Source organism: Bathycoccus prasinos (genome assembly GCF_002220235.1).
Source record: "Bathycoccus prasinos genomic : Chromosome_13".
NCBI lineage: Eukaryota > Viridiplantae > Chlorophyta > Mamiellophyceae > Mamiellales > Bathycoccaceae > Bathycoccus > Bathycoccus prasinos.
In genome coordinates, this window is record NC_023996.1 from 397479 (window position 1) to 416909 (window position 19431).

Here is a 19431-nt window from a genome sequence, read left to right on the forward strand (position 1 = left end):
GCCTATCGCGAGCGTCTAATATTTTCAATGTCATTTTTCAATAATTCATATATCACAAAACGAACCGTATCTTTTGGTCTTCCGGTAAATCGTCGTCGGAGTGCGGCGTGTCGTCGAATTCGCCGAGGCGGTCTTCCACCGGGATCGCGTCGTGATCATCTCGATCGCCTTTGAAATTCGGGTCTATTCTGTTCATGAACGATAAGTGCCGCTCGTTTGGTTTGACGTTTTTGTTCGCTAATAAACGAGTGACTTCCTCGCAACTGGCGCCAATCCACGCAGCGACGGCTAACGCGCCTGGATCTGGCACTTTTTGTTCTTTCAGTTTGTCTTTGTTCACGTAACTCGCTCGGCCGGCGTTAGCGGTCATGTTTCTCGTTTCTTCCGCGCCGTCTTTCGCCGCTTTGGCGATGCGATCGCACTGTTCTTTTAAATCGTCGTTCATTAACATGCCCCAATGCCCCAAAGCTGGCATTAACGCGTCGAGCATGGTCCGGTCGCCAGCCGTTGCTTTACCGTGTTTGCGAATGGCGCAGATGCCTCGCGCCAAGGCTTCGCGATATTCAAACGAATCGTCCATGTAATCCTCATACTCGGCTTCGTCAAAGTCGCTTTCGGTTTCGTCTAGAGTGTCACCGGCGGCGCGGAAAAAGACGTCGTATAAAACGCCCGAAGTGCCGCCCATGGATCGCGCGCACGAATTAGCGAGTTGGTCGCAAACGACGTCTGGATGCTTGTAGATATAATCGACGGAGTCTTCTAAGATGGCCGCAGCGCCGGCGGCTAAGGTGTCTCCGCAGTCGCCGTCGCCAGCGATGGCGTCTAATCTCGTCAGTTCGTCTCTCATGGATAAAATGGTCGCGCACGAGAGTTGGATGGCAGCCGCGAGAGCTTCGGCTTCTTCCTCAGTCACTGTAACTTTTGGCGTTCTCAATTTATTCTCCTTCTTCTTTTGTTGTCGTTCCTTTTGGTTTGTTGATTTCTTGGGCGTTTCTTCTTTCGTAGATGTCTTTTTGTCGACGTTCTTCGTTTCTGTCGCGTCTTTTGGAGGAACTGGTAAAACGTCCATTTGTTCTTGCAACTTTCTCGCGGTGTTCGTCGTCGTCGTCGTCGTCGCACTCGTTACCGACGTTGTCGTTGATAAATTAATCAATCTGGGCCAGGCGTTCACTTCGCACGGCTCGTCCAACAACGCGCCGTCGTTTTCGTCCTCCAACACGCTGACGGTTAAACTCGCGCCTCTCATGTTCAAACTCGTCATGAAGCTCCCACACATCGCGTGCGTAATCTTACACGCGTTACCGCCTCTTTTCTCTAAAGACTGTTTGGCGAGATTGGCGAGTAAACCGAGCTCGAGATTGCTCGTCCCGCCTAAACCGTTCACCACTAAACATAATTCGATCGGCTTCACTAACCCGATGCTCATTTTCGTTTCCGCGTCTAAACCGAGCATGTGATCGATTTTACCCATAATGCCGACACCGCTCACCGCCGAATTCCTTTTCGCTTTTTCACTTTCCAACTCCAACGCTTTCTCAATCGCGTCCAACGCGATTTCGACAGTCTTCTCCGCGCTTTCAAACGGAACCGTCTTAAATCCGGGCTCGTTGTGTATCCCCAATCCTAATTCTACCATCCCGTCCGGTACCTCCACGTCTCCTTGTTTCCTCTGTCCAGGCACGTCACACCTCCCCAACGAAAACCCGTACGTCTTCGTGTTCTTCCGAAATCTCTCGGCGATTTTTCGCACCTCCGAAAACCCCTCCCCTCTTCGCGCCGAAGCGCTCGTCGCTTTCAATCCTAACAACGTGCCGCACAATCCTCTCGCGCCTCCTTTCCCTCGCTCATTCTCCGGTATCGAACAATCGTCGTCGAACGCGAACACTTCGATGTTTTTCAGTTTCGATTTCGCGTACTCTTTTCTCGCTCGGTCTCGCGCGATCGAGAAGTTCACCACGTCGCCGGTGTAGTTCATCACGAGGAGTAAAATCGAGTCGATGCCTTCCTTTTCCTCTGAAGCGTGTACTAAAACGTCATCAATGCACGCCATAATTTGCTCGACCGAGGGCGACGCGAACACGTCGCCGCACACCGAGGCGTGTAAAAAACCTTCCCCGACGAAACCGGCCATGGCTGGTTCGTGGCCGCTGCCACCGCCGGAGATGATGGCAACTTTTTGTTTCCCGTTTTGTTCTTTGACGACGACGACGTTTTTCTCGACTTTTCTTAATCGTGAAGCGTTGAAGGAGACGTGACCGTCGAGAGCGACAGAGGCGACGGTCGACGCGTCGAGTTGGGTGATGAACGTTCGATTGTTCGTGGTGATCGTGGTATTCTCAGTGTTGGTGGACATTAGTATTGAAGGCGTGTGAATGTGAACAATAATGTGGCGATATCTGTTGTGTGTATATGGATTTAATGATAGCTTGATAGCTTCAATTCTCTCTCTCCTCTCTCTCTCTCTCCTTCTCTCTTCTCTCTTTCGTTCGTTCGTTTTATGGGCGACCGAAATCTCACCGCGATGTTCTTTTTTACGCCGTCGCCCCGGCGTCGGCGTCGGCGTCCTCCATCGTCGCCGGTTGCGCGGCGTCTTGTTCCGCGGCTTCTTGCAACTTCGGCGTGACCCCGGAGCCGCCTTTTTGCGGGCAGTCTCTCGAGTAGTGACCGTCCTCGCCGCACGTGCGGCACTTGGTGTCCTTCGGTTGCGGGCAGTCTCGAGCGAAGTGACCTTCCTCGTTGCAGTTTCTGCACTTGTCCCCGGGTTTCGGCGCTCTCGGCGCTTTTTCCTCGTCCGTTCTCGTGTCCGGCTCGGCGCAATCTCTCGCCCAGTGACCGGCTTGGCCGCAGCGGTTGCAGACATCTTCCGGGCCAGCCGCGCGGCGTTCGCGAGGTTGTCTCGGGCCTCTGCCGCCTCTGCCGCCTCTGCCGCCGCCGCGGTTTTGCGGGCACGCTCTCGCGTAGTGCCCGAATCGACCGCAGATGCGACACGAGTCGTCGCCTCTGCCGCCGCCTCTGCCGCCGGAAAATCCGCCTCTGCCGCCGCCGGAAAACCCGCGAGTATCCGCCGACGCGCAAAACCTCGCCATGTGGCCAAACCCGCCGCATCGGTTACATCGCATATCGTTCATCGGTGGCGCTCGAGAATCCGGCAACGCGCAGTCTCTCGCCCAGTGGCCAAAGTTTCCGCATCTGTTGCACTTGTCGTTGGAGGACGGGCCTCTCGCGTACCCGCCGCCACCGCCTTCGTTGTCGTACCCAGCCGCGCCGCCTCGGTTGTTATCCGGACAGTCGCGCGCCCTGTTTTATCGTAAAAATCACACAAAATATACAGTGGAAAAGGGAGAAAAAAGTTGGGGAGAAAAGAAAAAATATATAAAGGTCAGTTACCGCAACACACGCTCTCGCGTCGTCTCCAAAAGTCGCTCTCTTCTGCTCGTTCGCGCTGCTCTCATCAAGAAGCCTTCGTCGAAATTGATGATAAAAAACGCCGCCGAGTCGTAAGATGATGATGATCATGAAGAAGAAGAACTAAAGGAATTTCCGACGAAGACTTTTCTTCTTCGCGATCCAAATTCTCTCTCTCATTCTCTCCTCCTTCCTCTCCGCTTCGGCGCTCAAACGCCATCTCAATCTCTCTCAAACGCCATCTCAATCTCTCTTTTCAAATCGATTTATAACAGGCTTGATGACGATAGGTGGTGAAAAGGGGCAACATCAACATTACGAACAAAACTTCTTCTCGCGGTTTCGCGCTCGACAGACACGCGACAAAACGAATTCTTTCCGAGCGCAGTAGATCAAAATTCGACAATTCACGTGTCTTCTCTCTCTCTCTTTCTCTTTATTTTCACGCCCGAAGAAAAGCAATGACAACAAACACAAACACAAACACAAACACAACAACAACTCTCTATGTAACTCCTCTTACCAGTGACCAATGCCTGTGATGTGCGCGTAATAATAAGAATAAGAAGAAGAACGTTGAAAGTCAGCGAGTGAAGATGAATTTTCGATCCATTCGTGAACGAAGAGAAAAAAAAGAACGAGAGAATTGTGTGCGTACCTCCGCAGATTCTGCACTCGTCGTTGGCCGCTTTCTGGTACGGCGCTTGCCCGGCGTTCATCGTGCCGCCGGTGTGCATCGGTTCGTCTCTCCATTTGCCCATTTTTTTAGTACTTAGTGGTGGTGTGTGTTTCTTCTCTCTACAGTGGAGAGAAAGGATTGATTAATGAAGCGGGACGTACAAGGGAGGATTTTTAGGCGGATCTCACTTTAGGGTTTTAAACCCTAATTTTAGAAAAGGAACGAGGAAAGAGGAAAGACTACTACTTTTCGCCGTAATAAAAGTAAACGCACTATTCTTCTAAAATTCTTCTTATGTATCGACCAAGGTGAAGCTTAAAAACGCGCAATCGTAGACGGTTCGGTGCATGCTCAATCGATCGGTGGCGTACGGGCAAGAAAGCGGGTGTGATTTTTGGTCGAGTCGGAAGCCGAGCGCGCGGCAGAAAGCGACGAGGTCTTCCAAGGAGACTTCGACGGAGAGGTCTTCTTCTTGTTCGTCGTCGTTTACGTCGTTTACGTCGTAATTTTCGGAAGTGCCGAGACGACGACCGAAGTTATTATCGCTGTGTTCTACCCAGTGCCAAAGTAAAGGCCCGATGGAGGTGAGCGTGCCTCCTTTTTTCAAGCAAAACCGGATGGTTTCCAAGTAGTCGAAGATATTTTTGGCGGTATCCAGGAAGAAGCAACACGCCACGGCGTCGAAGTGGGATTCGTACTCCGGGCTTCCGTAGACTTCGCAGAAATCTCCGGCGCACATGGCCATGGAGCTTCCAGGTTTGAACGCGTCCATGTGGTCGCACGGGCTTTCGTCCGGGACGACGATCGATCGATACTGGTCCTTCTGAGAGAGGTGGTTTAAAGGCGAGTGCCAATACGGAACGATTTCAAACGGTCGCTTTTCTGAGCAACAATTTAAGAGAAAAGAAGAACCGAACAGCATGTAATAGGAAAACTCGTTCCCTTCGGTTTCAAATCCTGCTTTGGCGAATTCATACACCAGCCTTCCCAATCCGGCGCCGGGAACGAGAACGCGAGGTCGCGCGATATCCTCCGGGTTCATTCGTTCGCACATCAAATCAATCTCCGATAACTGCTCTTTAAAAACCACGTCCCGCAAATGTCTCACCAACACGTCGTGGCTTTTCTCCCTCTCTTCTCTCCCTTCCTCGGACCAATCTCTCGCTAAATTTTTCAACACGTACCTCGCCTTCTCGGCGTCCTCGAAACCGGGCACAAGCGGCGGCCGCTCGCGCTCCGGAACCGTCTCGAAATCTCGCGTCACTCGTAAATGCGCCGGTAAATGAGATGCATCTTCTCCCTCTGCATCGTTCGATGAAAACGTCTCCAATAAGCAGTCAAAAAAGTGCTGATTCTTTTCCACCGCCTCTCGACTTTTCCGTTCGCCTTTCTCGTACACCTCTTGGAGGAGGCGCTTCACCATCTCGTGTTGGTCATCATCACTCTTACTCTGAATCACGTCCTCCTCCTCGAGCACCTTCTCTTCTCCTTCTCTTCCATCGAACAACTTTGTCGTTCTCTTTCCTTCTCCTTTACCTGTTGATTCCTCCTCGTCTCTTTGTCTTCTTCTTCGTACCGTCGCTTTCAACAGGTTCCGTTTCCGTCTTTGGATTTCTCGTTCGCAACTCGTTCGGTAGTTTCTCAACGCGTTGGTGACTTTGTTCACCGCGATGCGTTCCATCGTTTCGGGGTCCTCGTTCATCTTCTTCCGTTTCGAAATCTCACGCGCAAGAAAGAATTCAAGTCGTCCGTTTACTCATCCATCTTCGCGCGTGTATCGAGGAAGTGATGTCTGCGCGCAAATGCTGCACAATTAATGGCGCACAATCATCGTTTCCCCGACTGCTTCGTAAACTTTCCCGCGAGGACTTTGAGGACGAGGACGATGATTTCTTCCTCTCAAAAGGGGTGTTCCTCTCGTTCTTTGACGAGAACTCGAAGCGTGTCTTCTTTGTTCCGGAACAGGAGGAGAATCATCCGCGCGAAAGTCGCGACGGATTTTGCGTCTGCCGGTCTTGCGTGTGCGCGAAAGAAGAAGAAGACGAACGGTGTCGTTGCCGTTGGCGGCAACTCCTTTTTCGCGACGACGACGACCAAAACGATTCAGACGACGAAGAGTTCGCGACGCTTTACGTCCTCGTCGAGCTGCTCGGCGACGAAGAACGATTCAGATGAAGGAAGAGGAAGAGATGATGATGAAAACGAGAAGCAAAAGGAGTATTACGAAGGCCTCTACGGAACGTGGACGGTGACCTCGCGAGACGAGTTGGAAGTGTGGTCGTACCGAGTCGCGTTGTCGTTGGCGTGTGTAGGCGCCCTTGGCGTTGTTTTCGGCGATGCGAGTGGGAACGAGGCGATGGTGAACCCGAGTTACTTTTTAGGCGCGAGCGGGTTCGGCGTCGCGTTGGTTTTGGTGCACATGTACGTGACGCCGATAAAACGGGTGATGCAAGCGCTGTATGCGGTTGGGTTGATAGGATCTCTCGGTATCGTCGCGTATACGCAAAACGGTGGTAGTAGTAGTAGTTTGTTGGAGTTTGTGCGGGAACATCGGAGCGCGGTTTGGTTCATCGGTCCGATGTTTGCCTCGTTTACCGGTTTAGCGTTCAAGGAAGGGGCGTGCTACGGGAAACCCGAGGCGTTTCTGTTGTTTCTTCTGACGCCTATCATGTGTCTGGGGCATTTAACCGGCCTCGCCAGCGACGAAGTGGAGACGTTTTTCGTCGCGAGTTGGATGCTCGGCTTTTTAGTTTTCGCCGGGCGAAAATATACGCAAGCGGTCAAGGACGATATCGGGGATAAATCCGTGTTTACGTTCAGAGGTTTGAAGACGGACGAGGAAAGGAGAGACTATTTAGAGAGACAAGGGAAGGATTTGAGCTTGATGGAAGACGCGATGTGATGAAAGAGAAAGAGAAAGCACGGTTCGTTTTAGCAAGAATGTGTGTAATACGACGCGTAAATGTAAACTAAAAATACAATTTTTTTCATCATCAGCTCACTTCTATTAATCCATCTCCTCGCTCTTCTTCGTTTCGTCCTCTTTTTCCGCGGCTGGCGGTTCCTCGATGGTGGTTGCCGTTTCCGGTTCTTTCTTTTCTGCTACTTCTTTTTTTGTTTCTACGGCTTCTTCTTCCTTTTTCTCTTCTTTCTCTACTTTTTCGTCGTCATCGTCGCTACCCGTCGATTCAGACGACGACGAGGAATCATAGCTCGAACTTTCGTCCGAGTCTGAGTCATCGGAATCGTCCGAGTCTGATGAGTCATCGGAATCGTCCGAATCGTCGGAATCATCATCGGAGGAATCGTCGTCGCTCGAGTCTTCGTCGCTCGAGGAGTCTTCGTCCGAGCTCGAGTAGAATCCGCGGTTGCTCTTCTTCGACTTGGACGTCGTCGTACCACCACCGATACCTCCGGTGTCGTACGTTCGGTCTCTCACGGACGATGGCGGCGCTTCTCTCGGATGTTTCGGTAACCCGGCGTAGCCGTTGGCGACGTGTTCCACAAACTGCGACAAAGAGCCGAGTTGGTGCGGGCACGTCGGCGGCGCTGGCGACGGTAAACGCGTGATTGGCTTATCGCAAAACAAAAGCTTTTCGGAGAGGAGTTTCTTCAATCTCGGATACGCGTCTTTCTTTTCGTCGTCTAACGAATCGGTTTTCGCGAAGATGGCGCCGTAAATTCTCGCCCGGTCGCGAATATCCACCGAAGGATCTTTCGACGCCATGTTCAAGCAGTGTCTCAATAACGGTTCGGTTTCGATCGGGTATCTCACGTACATCTTACACGTGGCGTGTAAGATTTGTTGACGCGTGGATTCGTGCTCGTCTGGGAATCGAGCCATCGCTTTGGTGACCACCGCCAAGGCGAGGTCGAAAAAGTTTCGATTCCAACTCGCGTCCATTTGGCCGAGCTTTTTATATTCTTTACCACCGTCCGCGACGACTGTCACGGCCGACGACGACGTCCCAGCTTCCACACTGCTCGCTTTTTGTTGTTGGTCCAAAAACAGCTCCCCGCCGGCGAGCCAAACGACCGCGGATCTCGCCGCCGGCGCGAGCAAATGGTCCAATCTTCTCACCAACGTCGCCACGACCGAGGCGTGTTCCTTCGGCGCTTTCTGCACCAACGCGCGAATGACAACCACGGCTTCGCCGGCGACCGTTTCGGACGGGTGCAAAGACAACTCTAACAGCGATCGGATACAAATAGAAGCAATTTGCGGCATAATCGCCGCGCATCGACCAACCGCCCGAATCGTCAAAGCGACAAACTCTTGCGAAGATGAACGCAAATACGCTTGCAACTCTCTCAACAAACTCGGCGCGTTCTCCGCGGTGACAATATACGTCAACATTTCCAATTTTAGCGCGCGAACGTCCATGTGATCGCCCGGGTGCACAAAGAACGCTTCAAAGTGCGAACGGAAGCATCGAGGTTGCACCGCCGCCATCGCCACGGCGTTTTTCAACAGCACGTGTTGACACTCCGGTTTCGTTCTCGCCGCGAACACCAACGCTCTCGTCGCTCTGGGAACGTCCGCGATCGGCGCCAAGTAAAAGTGCAACGACGCCACCGCCAACACGACGCCGGCGTTCTGTGATTGAAGCAAAGGTCGCGTACACCTCAACAACAACCTGTGGTCGTCGTCCAAAAACTCCGGTCCTTGATTCACCGGTCCTCTTTTCTTCGACGCTTTCGTCGTCGTCTTTTTTTTGCGGGAATTGGAATCGTCCGAATCTGAACTGCTCGAAGAATCGTCGTCGGAGTCTTCCTCGTCGTCGTCGTAAAAGTTAGCCGCTTGCGCCAAGATCCCCTTCGTCCCGCCCGTATCGTGTCGATCGTAGCCTGACGCACCTCCACCGTTCCCATCCACGTCGTTAAAACCGGCAATATCCAACATCTCCTCGTTACTTTCGTTATCTTTACCGACGTTTAACTCGCGATTAAACCCGTCTGGCGGTAAAAACTGCGTCCTCGCGTACCTCAACAAAAGCTCGCACGTCAACATCTGTCCCCACTCGTCGATGTCCACCAAAATCCTCGCCAACTTCCGGTAGTGTCTGTGCAATAAATCAATTCTGTGCGGGCACACTTCTTGAAACGCCGCAATCGCGCTCGACAAAACGAACGGCGTCGAATCTCTCAACATAGTTTCAATAACCTCCACGAAATCATCCGCTCTCGACGGATCCAACCGAAAAATCTTCGGAATCGCGTGCGCCGCCGCCTTCCTCACGTGCGGCGACACGTCCACCGCGCACTTCCTTATCGCCAAAACCACCACCGGCACGATCACTTTCACTCGAATGCTCGACATCACTCTCAGCGCCGCCGCTCGCACTCGTGCGTTTTGGTGCGCCAAATCCTTCTGAAACGAGTTAATCGATAACAACGCCTCGTCCGGTTTCTGCTCCGCCGTTCGCACTAAAAACATATACACTAAAGCTTTCACTTCAAAGCTCTCCGTCACGATGTTTACCACGACCGAGGGGAAAAAATGTGACACGTCTCGCCCGGTCGACATCATCGCGATGAGTTGCTTCAAGCCTTCCAATTTCGTCCGTGTGTTGGAATCTCGTAATTTTTCATTTAACGCTCGCGTTTCTTCCGCGATCTGTTGTGGTTGTTTTTGCATTCAGGTTCGTATTTTCGCGTAAAATCGAAAGAGAATGAGAGAGAGACGAGTTTGGGTGAGTTCGCGGAGGAGAAAGAAGACGAAGAAGACACAGAAGCCGGAACGTGATTACACCGGAGACGCGAGAGATAATTGGAGGAGACGCGGACGAAGAGAAAATTCGATCGACAGAAACTCTTCTGAAACGTTTGTTTGTGTGTTATGTGTTAAAAAAAAGTATAACGTACCTGCGCGTCGTCGACGAACTTGCTGTTCCCGTACCCGGCGGCGATGGCCATGGTTTCTTTTTCTTTTAATGAAGTGTGTTGTTTGTGTGTGTCCGCGCGCGAGAAAACAGTGAGGGAATTCAATTCACGAGAAAAGGACGCTGTTGAAAATTTAGGGTGTAGGGTTTAGGAAGCAAAGCTTGCGTCGAAAACGAACGGAGGAGGTAATAGAAGGAGTAGAGTAGAACTGGTTTTACCGTCGGTAGTAAGTGTGTAAAATAATATAGTAACAAGGGGTGGTGGTGTACTGGTTGGAGTCGCAGCAGCAGAGCGAGTTTACCGTTCTCTCTCTCTCTCTCTCTTCTCGTCTCTTCTCGTCTCTCTCGCGCTTTCGCGTCACTTCCTTAACTCTTCTTCTTTTTCTCTGTTTTTTCCTAAGTTTCCTCTCTCTCTCTCTTTCTATTTCTTTCCTTTCAAAACTCTCTACTGCGTCGTCTCAAAACGCCTCGTCGTGAAGGAAAAAAGTTCGTAAGATTTTTACGCCTTGGTCGCGAGCTGTACGCCGTACTTATATTTTAACTGTTGTTGTTGTCGTTGCGAGAAAGAGCGCAAAACGGAGGAGGAGAGAAGGTTATTTTGGTCAGATGGAATATCATTCGATGATAACACTACGACTTTCGCGGCGTTTTCATCTCGAATACGACGAAAAATAAAAAAGAGCGACAAATAGGACGAGGACAACGAAAGAAGAGTCGCCGTTTTTAGTGTGCGGCGCTTATTATGACGCTCGAGCATTGGGGGTATCAATCCCGCGCAAACGAATCTTCGAGCGACACTGGAGAATACTATCGGCGATACGCGCGGCAACCATCCGAGAAGAGCGTTACCCCCAGCGATTGTTTGACTAGCGTAGCCTTGAAATCTCTCTTGAAATCTCTCTTGAAATCTCTCTCTTTTAATAAGTGAGAAATAAAGAGACTCAAATCGACAAAATACGAACGAGAAAGAAAGACGAGAGAACAAAAAAGAACGCACCGCTTTATCTACTTGCACCGCAACCGTCGTCGTCGTCTTCGGCAAGACCGAAGTGACAAAGTTCGCGGAAACGACCGGGTCAAAGCTCTTCTTCACCGGGTTCACCACCACGCACTTCACCGAGTGCCCGCCGCCAAGCTTCTTCGCGTACGCCAAAGACGCCTTGACGTCGCCCCCAGCCTTCCCATCGACGGCGACACCAACCGTCTCCCCAGCGCCAACACCGTTCACCGCCGCAACTTGATACGCGTCCAATTTCATCGTCGTCTTCGCGGAGTACATAACATCGCCAACCTTGCACTGCGCGGCAAACGACGTCGCGCCGATACCGCCAGCTTTCGAAATCGCCGTCTCAACCCCCATGGCCCCCGGACCGGAAACGTAGCACGCGGACAACGTTCCTTTCAATTGCTTCGTGATTTCACTCTTCACGCCAACTTGGCCAATCAACGTCGAGTTGGACAACTTCAAGCCATCCAACGGGTTGCTCAAAGAAGAAACCGTCGCTTGCGTCGTCGAATCCTTCGCGTTGTACTTCACCGTCCCTTTCGAGAAGCCAGATTTCGAGAGCTCCACCTCGCCGGTGATCGCGTCCACGACGTACGAGGTCGTCAACGTGCCCGTCGGAGTGTCCGCGTTTTTGATCGAAGCCGAGATTGACTGTTATATTTTTATGTGTGTGTGTGTGTGTGTTCATCACAGGTTGAAAGAGAGAGAAAGAGTGCGCGCGTGAGAAAACGTTCGTTTTGTTCGTTTTTCCTCATCAGGGCTTTTTCGACCGAGAGGCACCGGAGCAAAAATCTTTCGATGTTTCGATCTCTCGTCCGATGATGATTCGAACGCAAAGAAAGCCGCGAGTCTCTCTCGAGATCTGATAAAAACGAGAGACGAGGATAAAAAACGTACCCCGCCGGAGATTGGTTTCGCGTCCAAGGAGAATTTGTTTTCGTAGGACAAAGCGCCGGTGAATAAATCTGTTTTTTAGAAGAAAATGATGAGAGAAAGAACGGTGAGACACCACGTCGAGATCCTCCCTTGAAAGAGGAGATGAGATCACGCGCTTTTGTTTGCGCAGAAAAGAGTATACTTTACTAAAAAGAAAACGAACGAATGAAACAAACGTACCTTTAGCGCCTTTCGCGATGTCTGGATAGTATTTCGCCATTCTTGTCTTAAATATGTGTGTATTTGTCGATGCGTGCGTGTCACCTGTGTACGTCGAGGGGGATTTTTGATGAGAGAAGTGGAAGGAAGGCGAGCAACGTTCCGATTTTTAGGACGAGAGATTTAGAGGAGGAAACGACTTCGCGCCTTGAAAGAAAAGAAAGCGCGAGAATGAAACGTACCTCTCTCTCTCTTCTTCTTCCTCGGACGAGAGGATGTAAAAGTTTTTAAGGCGTGTGCGTGTGAGTGCGAGTCGACGCGTGTATTTCTGCAGATTTTCTGAATGCACGGGACGATGAGTTTCTGTTTCGAGAGGGGAACGGACTGACGGTGCCACTTTGGTGATATAAAAAAGAGTGAAAAAAATGCAGTTTTTCTGATTCCGTTCGATTCCCTCTCTCGCACATAAAAGACAACAACACGCGGAAGAAAAAAGATTGCATCTTTCCACAAATACTATGAGCGGCAGGAGCAGCATCGTCGGCGTCCGCTGCATCGCGACTTCTTCTTCCTCGTTCGGCGCGAAAAGAAGAAGACGAGGACAACGAAAAAGCACCGGCTGTGTGTGCGGGTTTTTGCGAAACGGAACAACAACAACAACACCTTTAACAGAAAGAAGAAGATTTAGGAGAAAAGCGGTTGGAGATGTGATGATGATGAGAAGCGCTGCTGCCGAAGACGAGAAAGAAAAAACAGCGCTGGTTCCAATCGCGAACGGGTCGGAGGAAATGGAAGCGACGATCATTATTGACGTTTTAAGAAGAGCGGGAGTGCACGTGACCGTGGCATCGTGCGAGGATGATTTGGTGTGCGAAATGTCCAGAAAAGTTTGCATTAGAGCGGATTGTTTGATACAAGAGGTGGTTGTTGACGACGGGGAAAAGAACAACAGTAGGAGTAGTTTCGACGCGATCGTGGTCCCAGGCGGGATGCCAGGCGCGGAACGGTTAGCGGAGAACGCTTCGTTAGACGCGCTTTTGAAGAGACAGAAAGAAGAGAAGAAACTGATCGCGGCGATGTGCGCGGCGCCGGCGGTGGTGTTGCTCGGGAAAAATTTACTCGAAGAGGCGAGCGAGGCGACGGCGCATCCGGCGTTTGATTTAGGCGAAGCGTTTGCGAAGGATAAGAAGAAGAGGGTGTGTTATTCAAAAGCATCGAACGGTCAGGTGGTGATTACCTCTCAAGGACCGGGGACGGCGATTGAGTTTGCGCTGGCGTTGGTGAAGGAGTTGTGCGGCGAAGAGAAACGAAAAGAAGTCGCCGGGCCGATGTGCGTCCCCGAGGACGTTTTGATGGGGTAATCATCGTCGTTATCATCATCATCGTCATCATCGTCATCATTAGTAGTAACAACGACAACAACAACAAGAACCATCATCCAAGTGTAAAATTATATAGTACGTGTGTGTGCATTAAAAAAACTCTCTCTCCCTTTTATTACGCCTTCTCCTCTCTCTTTTCTACGACGCTGTTTGATACCATCTTATTCCTGCTATTAATATTTCTGCTGCTATTACTGATCGTCGACGTCGACGTCGTCGTTCTCTCTTCGAAGCCTTTCACGACGCAATCCAAAACGCCTTCGCACGATCTCTCGCCTTCCAAATCCTGTCCCGAAGCGATGATCAAATCGCACTCCTGCGCGTCGTCGTTTACGTCGACGTTATTCTCTCCGTTCTTCGTGTTCTCATCATTTTCAATACCGTCGCAAACTTCCTGCGCTTTCTTCTGCACTCTTACGCTCGAATTCGCTCTCAACAGATTTCCTGGTTTCTGGCAAAAACTCATCGTTTTCACGTGTTCCAACTCGTCGTTTCGTACGTTTTCAATCACGTCGTACATGTTTTTAATCTTCGGCCTTCGTATGTTCGTCGCTTTGTTCAAACCCTCGTACACGTTCGTTTGAAACTCATCGAACAGATATAAATCGCCGAGCTGAAAATAACTCACCGCTACCCCACACGCCGGCGTTTGTTTCAACTCCTCTTCCTTCCTCTTTAAAAAGTCATCGTACGTCGCGTACGCGTGCTCTTCGACTTGTTCGCTCAAATTATACGCCATCCTCGGGCTCACCATGTAAATCAAAACCGCCACCCAAAAGTACACCACGGCCACGTGCTGCGCGAAAAATCTATCCTTGAACGAATCCGCCCCGCCCATAGCTTCCATGATCAACAAGTGATGGTACTCGTTCATCGTCTCCGCGAAGTGCACCTTGAGATAATCCGCCCTTCGCCACCACCCGAACGATTCGTACAAGTGCAGCACCGAGAGGAAAGAGAAATACGGCACTCGAGCGATCGTCTCGAGCGCGTAAAAGCGAGGGTAATCTCGCCCTTCGTATAACTTATCGATCACGAATACCGCGGAATCGACGATGAGTTTGTTCGCCTGGCGTTCCAAGGAAATCAAAGGCCCCTCCGGTAACGGCTTGGGAGGGGTGTACAACTTTTCCTGAGACGACGACGCTTTCACGACAACAGCAACGCTTTTATTGTTGTTGTTTTTACAGTCGTTGCCACCGCGACGCCATCTTCTCCCGTTCTCGTCTGTTCTCCTCGAACGAGAGAAGGATGAAGCGGAGGCACTTTTTCCAATGGACAAACAAACGGTTCTCATGACGTGATGTTTTGAAGCGCACTACGCGGCGCGAAAACTCTTTCTTCGATCGGTCGAAAGAAAGAAATCGCGGTCGAGGAACAAAGAGAGAGTTTGAGAGTTTGAAAGAGTTGATTACGTGGCTTTAAATTGCGCTTAAAAAAAGTTGCGTGTATGTTTGCGTGAGAATTCTGGAGATATTTTCCGTAAGATTGGACTTTTCCCCTCAGTACACAACTCCCCGCGCAAAAGAGAGATGACGTCTTCTCGCACCCCGAGACGAGAGACCGAAGCTGCTCTGCCACCACCACCACCGAATACTTTCAACGCGACTACTACCGCGACAGAAAACACCGCGAGATCCGACGACAACGAGCGGGGGCCGTTACTGAGAACACGACGAAGAATTCCAAAACGCACGCGTTTCACGCACAATCATCCGCCCGGTTTACTCGCCTTGAGCGGCACGGAAATCTGGGAACGGTTCAGCTATTACACCACGAGAGCAGTTCTCGTTTTATACGCGCGAGACGTGATATTCGTCCCAATCGATGATGAAGGAGAGAAAGAAACCTTCGTTTGGTTCGCTTGGCGTTTTGCCAAACTGCACGGAGTGGATTTGCGCCACACCTCGGATATTTCGGAGGAAGCGCGACGCGCGCGAGTCGACGCGATCAGCTCGAAACTCTACGGCACGTACACCGCGTTCGTCTATTTAACCCCAGTTTTAGGGGGATATTTAGCGGATTTTACTTCGAAGCATCGGATGATATCGATCGGGATTGTGTTGATGTTCCTCGGGAACTTCTTCGTAGGAGCGGAGAGGAACGCGTTCTTCCTCGGGCTGGTTTTAGTGGCACTCGGGAACGGTGGGTTTAAACCGAACGTTTCCGCCAGATTGAGCGAGATGTACGAGAATAAATTAGTAGTATCTTCGGGTGGTTTTCAGGGATCGGAGAGGAAAGGGAAGAGGAGGATGCTTCTCTCGAGGAAGGATTCCGCGTTTGGGATTTTTTATTGCGCCATAAACGTCGGCGCGTTGTTCGCGCCCTTAGTGGCTGGATTTTTAGCGGAGAGGTTCGGGTATCAGAGTTGCTTTTTAGCGGCGGCAGTCGGAATGATTTTCGCCGGGTTGGTGTATTTCACCTTTCAGAGGAGATTGGTGTACCGAGGGGCGGCGTTAGATATCATCGTCGAGAGTAGAAAGAGTAGAAGGCGTAGAAACAACGATACGAACAATACTACCAACAACATCACAGACGATTCAGACGACGAAGAAAGAGCTGGTGGAAGTACTGCTGTGGAGAGTGACAATGATACAGACGACGACAATTTAGACGATGACGAAGACGACGCGTTGTTGCCCAGAAATGCAGCAAACAGCGACGACTTTGGTGGTACTGAAGACGCCGGCGAAGAAGAAGAAGAACAACAGCAACATCACCAACAAAATAAACTCTCTCTCCTTCACGTCTTCAACGAAAACAAAGCGCGACTCACCGCGCTATTCGTCGTCATGATCACAACAATTGGTTTCTGGGCCGCTTACGAGCAAGCCGGCAACGCTTTATCCATATTCATCGACGAGCGCGTCTCGCGCGACGGCGTCCCGACTGCTGCGTTTCAATCCATCAATCCTGGCATGATTCTCGCGCTGACCCCGGTGATCAACCGATACTGGAAATACCAGAGCGAAACCAATCGCGAACCGGACCAGGTGATGAAGATGGCCATAGGATGTTGCCTTCTCGGCCTCGCCAACGTCCTCCTCGCGTTCGCCTCCACCAATCTCCCTACCGGCGCCATCGCCGAGGCTGATTTACCTCCCGGAATGAAACTCAACCAATTTTGGATTTGGCTGTACTTCCTCGTCGCCACGGCTGGCGAACTGTACGTCTCCCCGGTTGGATTATCCTTCGTCACGACTGCCGCGCCAAAAGAAATCGTCGGTTTCGCCTGCGGCTGCTGGTTCTTATCCGCTTTCTTCGGCAACTATCTCGCCGGCGAGATTGGTTCCTTGTACGCTTCCGCGAAACCGTTTGCGTTTTGGTCAGCCGTCGGAGTTTTATCCGTCTCCGTCGGCGTCGCGTTGGCTCTCGCGAGAAACAAAATCGTCCACGCGTTAAAAGAAGAAGAAGAAGAAGAAGAAGAAGAAGAAACGAATAGCAGGAGTCGTGGTAGTAAGAGGAGGAGGAAAGGGAGGAATACTACTCGCGACGAACGAGACGCATCCGGCGGATCGAATACCGCTTTGTAATTTTGACTCCCGTGTGTGTTTGTGCAGCCACAAAGATTAGTCAAATGTCTCTTCATTATTTATTCACCTTTCGTCTTTAAAGCGCATTTAAACCATCGAAAAAATGTCCACCACGAACGAGGGCGAGGAGAACAGACACAACGCCATTGAATTGGGCGTTCCCATCTCCTCCTCGTCGTTTACCTCGTCGTCGTCTGATGCGATGAAGATGAAGAATAAGAAAAATCCATTCGGGGAGGAAAAGAACCAGTCTTTCCCGGAAATGTTGATGCATTTCCTGACCAAAACCATCCCGTCTTTAATGTCTCCTTTCCAAGTAAAACTCCTCTCCGTGGCAATTTTGGTCGCGTTTTTTGGTTTATTTTCGTTCGTGATGGAATCCGCGAACTCGAACGCGCAAACGTACGCGGTCATCATCGACGCAGGGTCGACTGGGAGTCGAGTGCACGTGTTTCGGTTCAAAAGGGCGTCGGGCGCTCGAGTATTGAAAGACGAGATTTTTCACGCGATTAAACCCGGGTTGAAGGCGTACGCGTCGGATCCTTTGGAAGCGGCGAATACGTTGGAACCGTTGATGGAAACGGCGATGAAGCACGTGCCGGAAAAGTTGAGGTCGAGCACGCCGTTGACGCTTAGAGCGACGGCGGGTCTGCGGTTGTTGCCGGAAGGGCCGGAAGCGGCGAGCGCGCTCTTAGAGGCGTCGAAAGTGAAAGTTGGGGAGTACGGGTTTCGGTTAGATGACGAGTACGTGTCTATTTTGGACGGGATGTACGAAGGCGCGTACGGGTGGATCGCGGTGAATTATTTGTTGAGGAAGTTGAGCGGAAGCGTAAAGGCGACGAAGACGGTGGCGGTGGCGGATTTAGGGGGCGGGTCCACGCAAATCATGTACGCGATTGGAAATAGAGATGAAGTCAACCGAGCGCCGGAAGGGTACGTGTTGCCGTTGGAAGGATACGACGTGTACACGAAATCGTTCAAAGGTTTTGGCATCATGGCGGCGAGAGCGAAGATTTTGACGCAAAATTTAGACGCCGGCGAGGAAGGATGGCAGTCGCATCCGTGCGCCGCGAAAGGCTTTCGAGGGGGATGCACTGAGAAGTGTTACGGATTAGAACCGGGGGAAGGGTATAGCGCGATTGGGCGGGATAACGGTGGCGATTTTGAGCAGTGCGTAGACGCGGCGTTGATGGCCATGGAGAAGGATTCCATGGAGTGCGAGGTCGAACCGTGCTCCTTCGCCGGCGCGTGGACGACGAAACGCACCACGCCTTTATACGGCATGAGTTACTTTTACGAAAGAGCGCAAGCCGCCAAAGCCGTGCACTGGCCAAACTCGGAAACGAAAGCGGTGAAAATCACCCCGAGCGATTACAAAAACGCGGGGAAGAGAGTCTGCCAAACGCACGTCGATTCCATCTTAAAAGAATACCCGGACGCCGAGGAGGACCATTTCGAATACTTGTGCTTAGATCTCGCGTACATCTACGCGTTGCTCACCAAAGGCTACGGGTTAAAAGACAAAGAACCGCTCTATTTGGTGGATAAAATCGATTACAAAGGCCAACCGGTCGAAGCCGCGTGGGCACTCGGCGACGCCATCGCGGTCATGAACGCGTTTCTCGTCGAATAGATTTAATTTAGAAGAAATGTCGCGCGGCGTGTTTAACAACTATTTCATTTAACGCTCTGCATACTACAACTTTAATAAAACTACACCGCCTCTCTCTCTATTCATCATCTCCGCGACGGGGACGACGACAGCGGAAGCGTTACCGTCCTCCCCTCGCGAGTCTCCTTCCCACCTTCTTTATCTTCTTCATCTTATTCCTCTTCAAAATCTTCTCCTCTTTCAAATCGTACCGCATCTTCCTCTCCCTAAAAATCTCTTTTTGCACCGCTCTCGCTATCTCTCCGTCCTTCTCCGCGAGTTCGTTCCAGCACGCGTTGGAGACTTCCCTGGACAGATCCAACTCCAATTCTCGTTTTATCGCCATCTTCGTCTGCGCGTTTACTTTCTCATTCGTAGTAGTATTCATGTTTCGTAAACGCATCATCTGCGTCGACGCGGTGACTGCGAACGACGCGTACGTTTTCAAGGTTTCGTTTTGGAGTATCGCGTTGACTAAGCGCGAGCGAATGGAATCGAAGGTTCCGTCTTTTTTTAATCGCTTCAGCGTCGTTTTCGTCTGCTTGATCGTTTGTACAGGGGTGAGCTTTTGGTTTCGAAAGGTGGAAGGAGCCTCCTCTTTTTGTCGTCGTCCTCCTTTACCTCCTCCGGAGGCGTGGTATCCTCCGCCTCCGCCGACTCCGGAGTGGTATCGTTGTTTTTTAGGCATTTCAAAGCGTCGTTTAATTGAAGAAAAATGTGAGGTGTAAGCTTTTCGTGATGACGAATATCTGCGCTAGTACGAGTACTACCATCTCTTCTTTACAACACGCTTCTTTC

At 51.0% G+C, this 19431-nt stretch overlaps 11 protein-coding genes across 11 annotated transcripts; 4 read left to right on the forward strand and 7 right to left on the reverse strand.

The window, feature by feature from the left end:
• Positions 1–52: 52 nt before the first annotated feature.
• Positions 53–3625, reverse strand: Bathy13g01770 (dihydroxyacetone kinase; the record flags this gene model as incomplete). The annotated part of the gene is made up of 3 exons (XM_007509473.1): positions 53–2441; positions 2536–3297; positions 3552–3625. The coding sequence occupies 3 exons, from the start codon at positions 3623–3625 to the stop codon at positions 53–55; spliced, it is 3225 nt and encodes a 1074-aa protein (XP_007509535.1).
• A 299-nt stretch (positions 3626–3924) lies between these two features.
• On the reverse strand, positions 3925–4166 carry Bathy13g01780 (unknown protein; the record flags this gene model as incomplete). Its single annotated transcript, XM_007509456.1, has 2 exons — positions 3925–3941; positions 4064–4166. 2 exons carry the CDS (start codon positions 4164–4166, stop codon positions 3925–3927), a joined length of 120 nt encoding a protein of 39 aa, XP_007509518.1.
• A 210-nt stretch (positions 4167–4376) lies between these two features.
• Positions 4377–5786, reverse strand: Bathy13g01790 (predicted protein; the record flags this gene model as incomplete). The annotated part of the gene is made up of 1 exon (XM_007509488.1): positions 4377–5786. One exon carries the CDS (start codon positions 5784–5786, stop codon positions 4377–4379), a length of 1410 nt encoding a protein of 469 aa, XP_007509550.1.
• A 114-nt stretch (positions 5787–5900) lies between these two features.
• Positions 5901–6986, forward strand: Bathy13g01800 (predicted protein; the record flags this gene model as incomplete). Its single annotated transcript, XM_007509358.1, has 1 exon — positions 5901–6986. The coding sequence occupies one exon, from the start codon at positions 5901–5903 to the stop codon at positions 6984–6986; it is 1086 nt and encodes a 361-aa protein (XP_007509420.1).
• A 105-nt stretch (positions 6987–7091) lies between these two features.
• Positions 7092–10000, reverse strand: Bathy13g01810 (predicted protein; the record flags this gene model as incomplete). Its single annotated transcript, XM_007509382.1, has 2 exons — positions 7092–9701; positions 9950–10000. The coding sequence occupies 2 exons, from the start codon at positions 9998–10000 to the stop codon at positions 7092–7094; spliced, it is 2661 nt and encodes an 886-aa protein (XP_007509444.1).
• Positions 10001–10465: 465 nt separating this feature from the next.
• Positions 10466–12128, reverse strand: Bathy13g01820 (predicted protein; the record flags this gene model as incomplete). Its single annotated transcript, XM_007509417.1, has 4 exons — positions 10466–10507; positions 10964–11623; positions 11870–11937; positions 12089–12128. 4 exons carry the CDS (start codon positions 12126–12128, stop codon positions 10466–10468), a joined length of 810 nt encoding a protein of 269 aa, XP_007509479.1.
• A 457-nt stretch (positions 12129–12585) lies between these two features.
• Positions 12586–13428, forward strand: Bathy13g01830 (predicted protein; the record flags this gene model as incomplete). Its single annotated transcript, XM_007509442.1, has 1 exon — positions 12586–13428. One exon carries the CDS (start codon positions 12586–12588, stop codon positions 13426–13428), a length of 843 nt encoding a protein of 280 aa, XP_007509504.1.
• A 136-nt stretch (positions 13429–13564) lies between these two features.
• Bathy13g01840 (predicted protein) lies at positions 13565–14746 on the reverse strand (the record flags this gene model as incomplete). The annotated part of the gene is made up of 1 exon (XM_007509494.1): positions 13565–14746. One exon carries the CDS (start codon positions 14744–14746, stop codon positions 13565–13567), a length of 1182 nt encoding a protein of 393 aa, XP_007509556.1.
• A 235-nt stretch (positions 14747–14981) lies between these two features.
• On the forward strand, positions 14982–16982 carry Bathy13g01850 (amino acid/peptide transporter; the record flags this gene model as incomplete). The annotated part of the gene is made up of 1 exon (XM_007509600.1): positions 14982–16982. The coding sequence occupies one exon, from the start codon at positions 14982–14984 to the stop codon at positions 16980–16982; it is 2001 nt and encodes a 666-aa protein (XP_007509662.1).
• A 103-nt stretch (positions 16983–17085) lies between these two features.
• Bathy13g01860 (predicted protein) lies at positions 17086–18615 on the forward strand (the record flags this gene model as incomplete). Its single annotated transcript, XM_007509427.1, has 1 exon — positions 17086–18615. The coding sequence occupies one exon, from the start codon at positions 17086–17088 to the stop codon at positions 18613–18615; it is 1530 nt and encodes a 509-aa protein (XP_007509489.1).
• A 139-nt stretch (positions 18616–18754) lies between these two features.
• On the reverse strand, positions 18755–19321 carry Bathy13g01870 (unknown protein; the record flags this gene model as incomplete). Its single annotated transcript, XM_007509420.1, has 1 exon — positions 18755–19321. The coding sequence occupies one exon, from the start codon at positions 19319–19321 to the stop codon at positions 18755–18757; it is 567 nt and encodes a 188-aa protein (XP_007509482.1).
• Between the last annotated feature and the right edge of the window lie 110 nt (positions 19322–19431).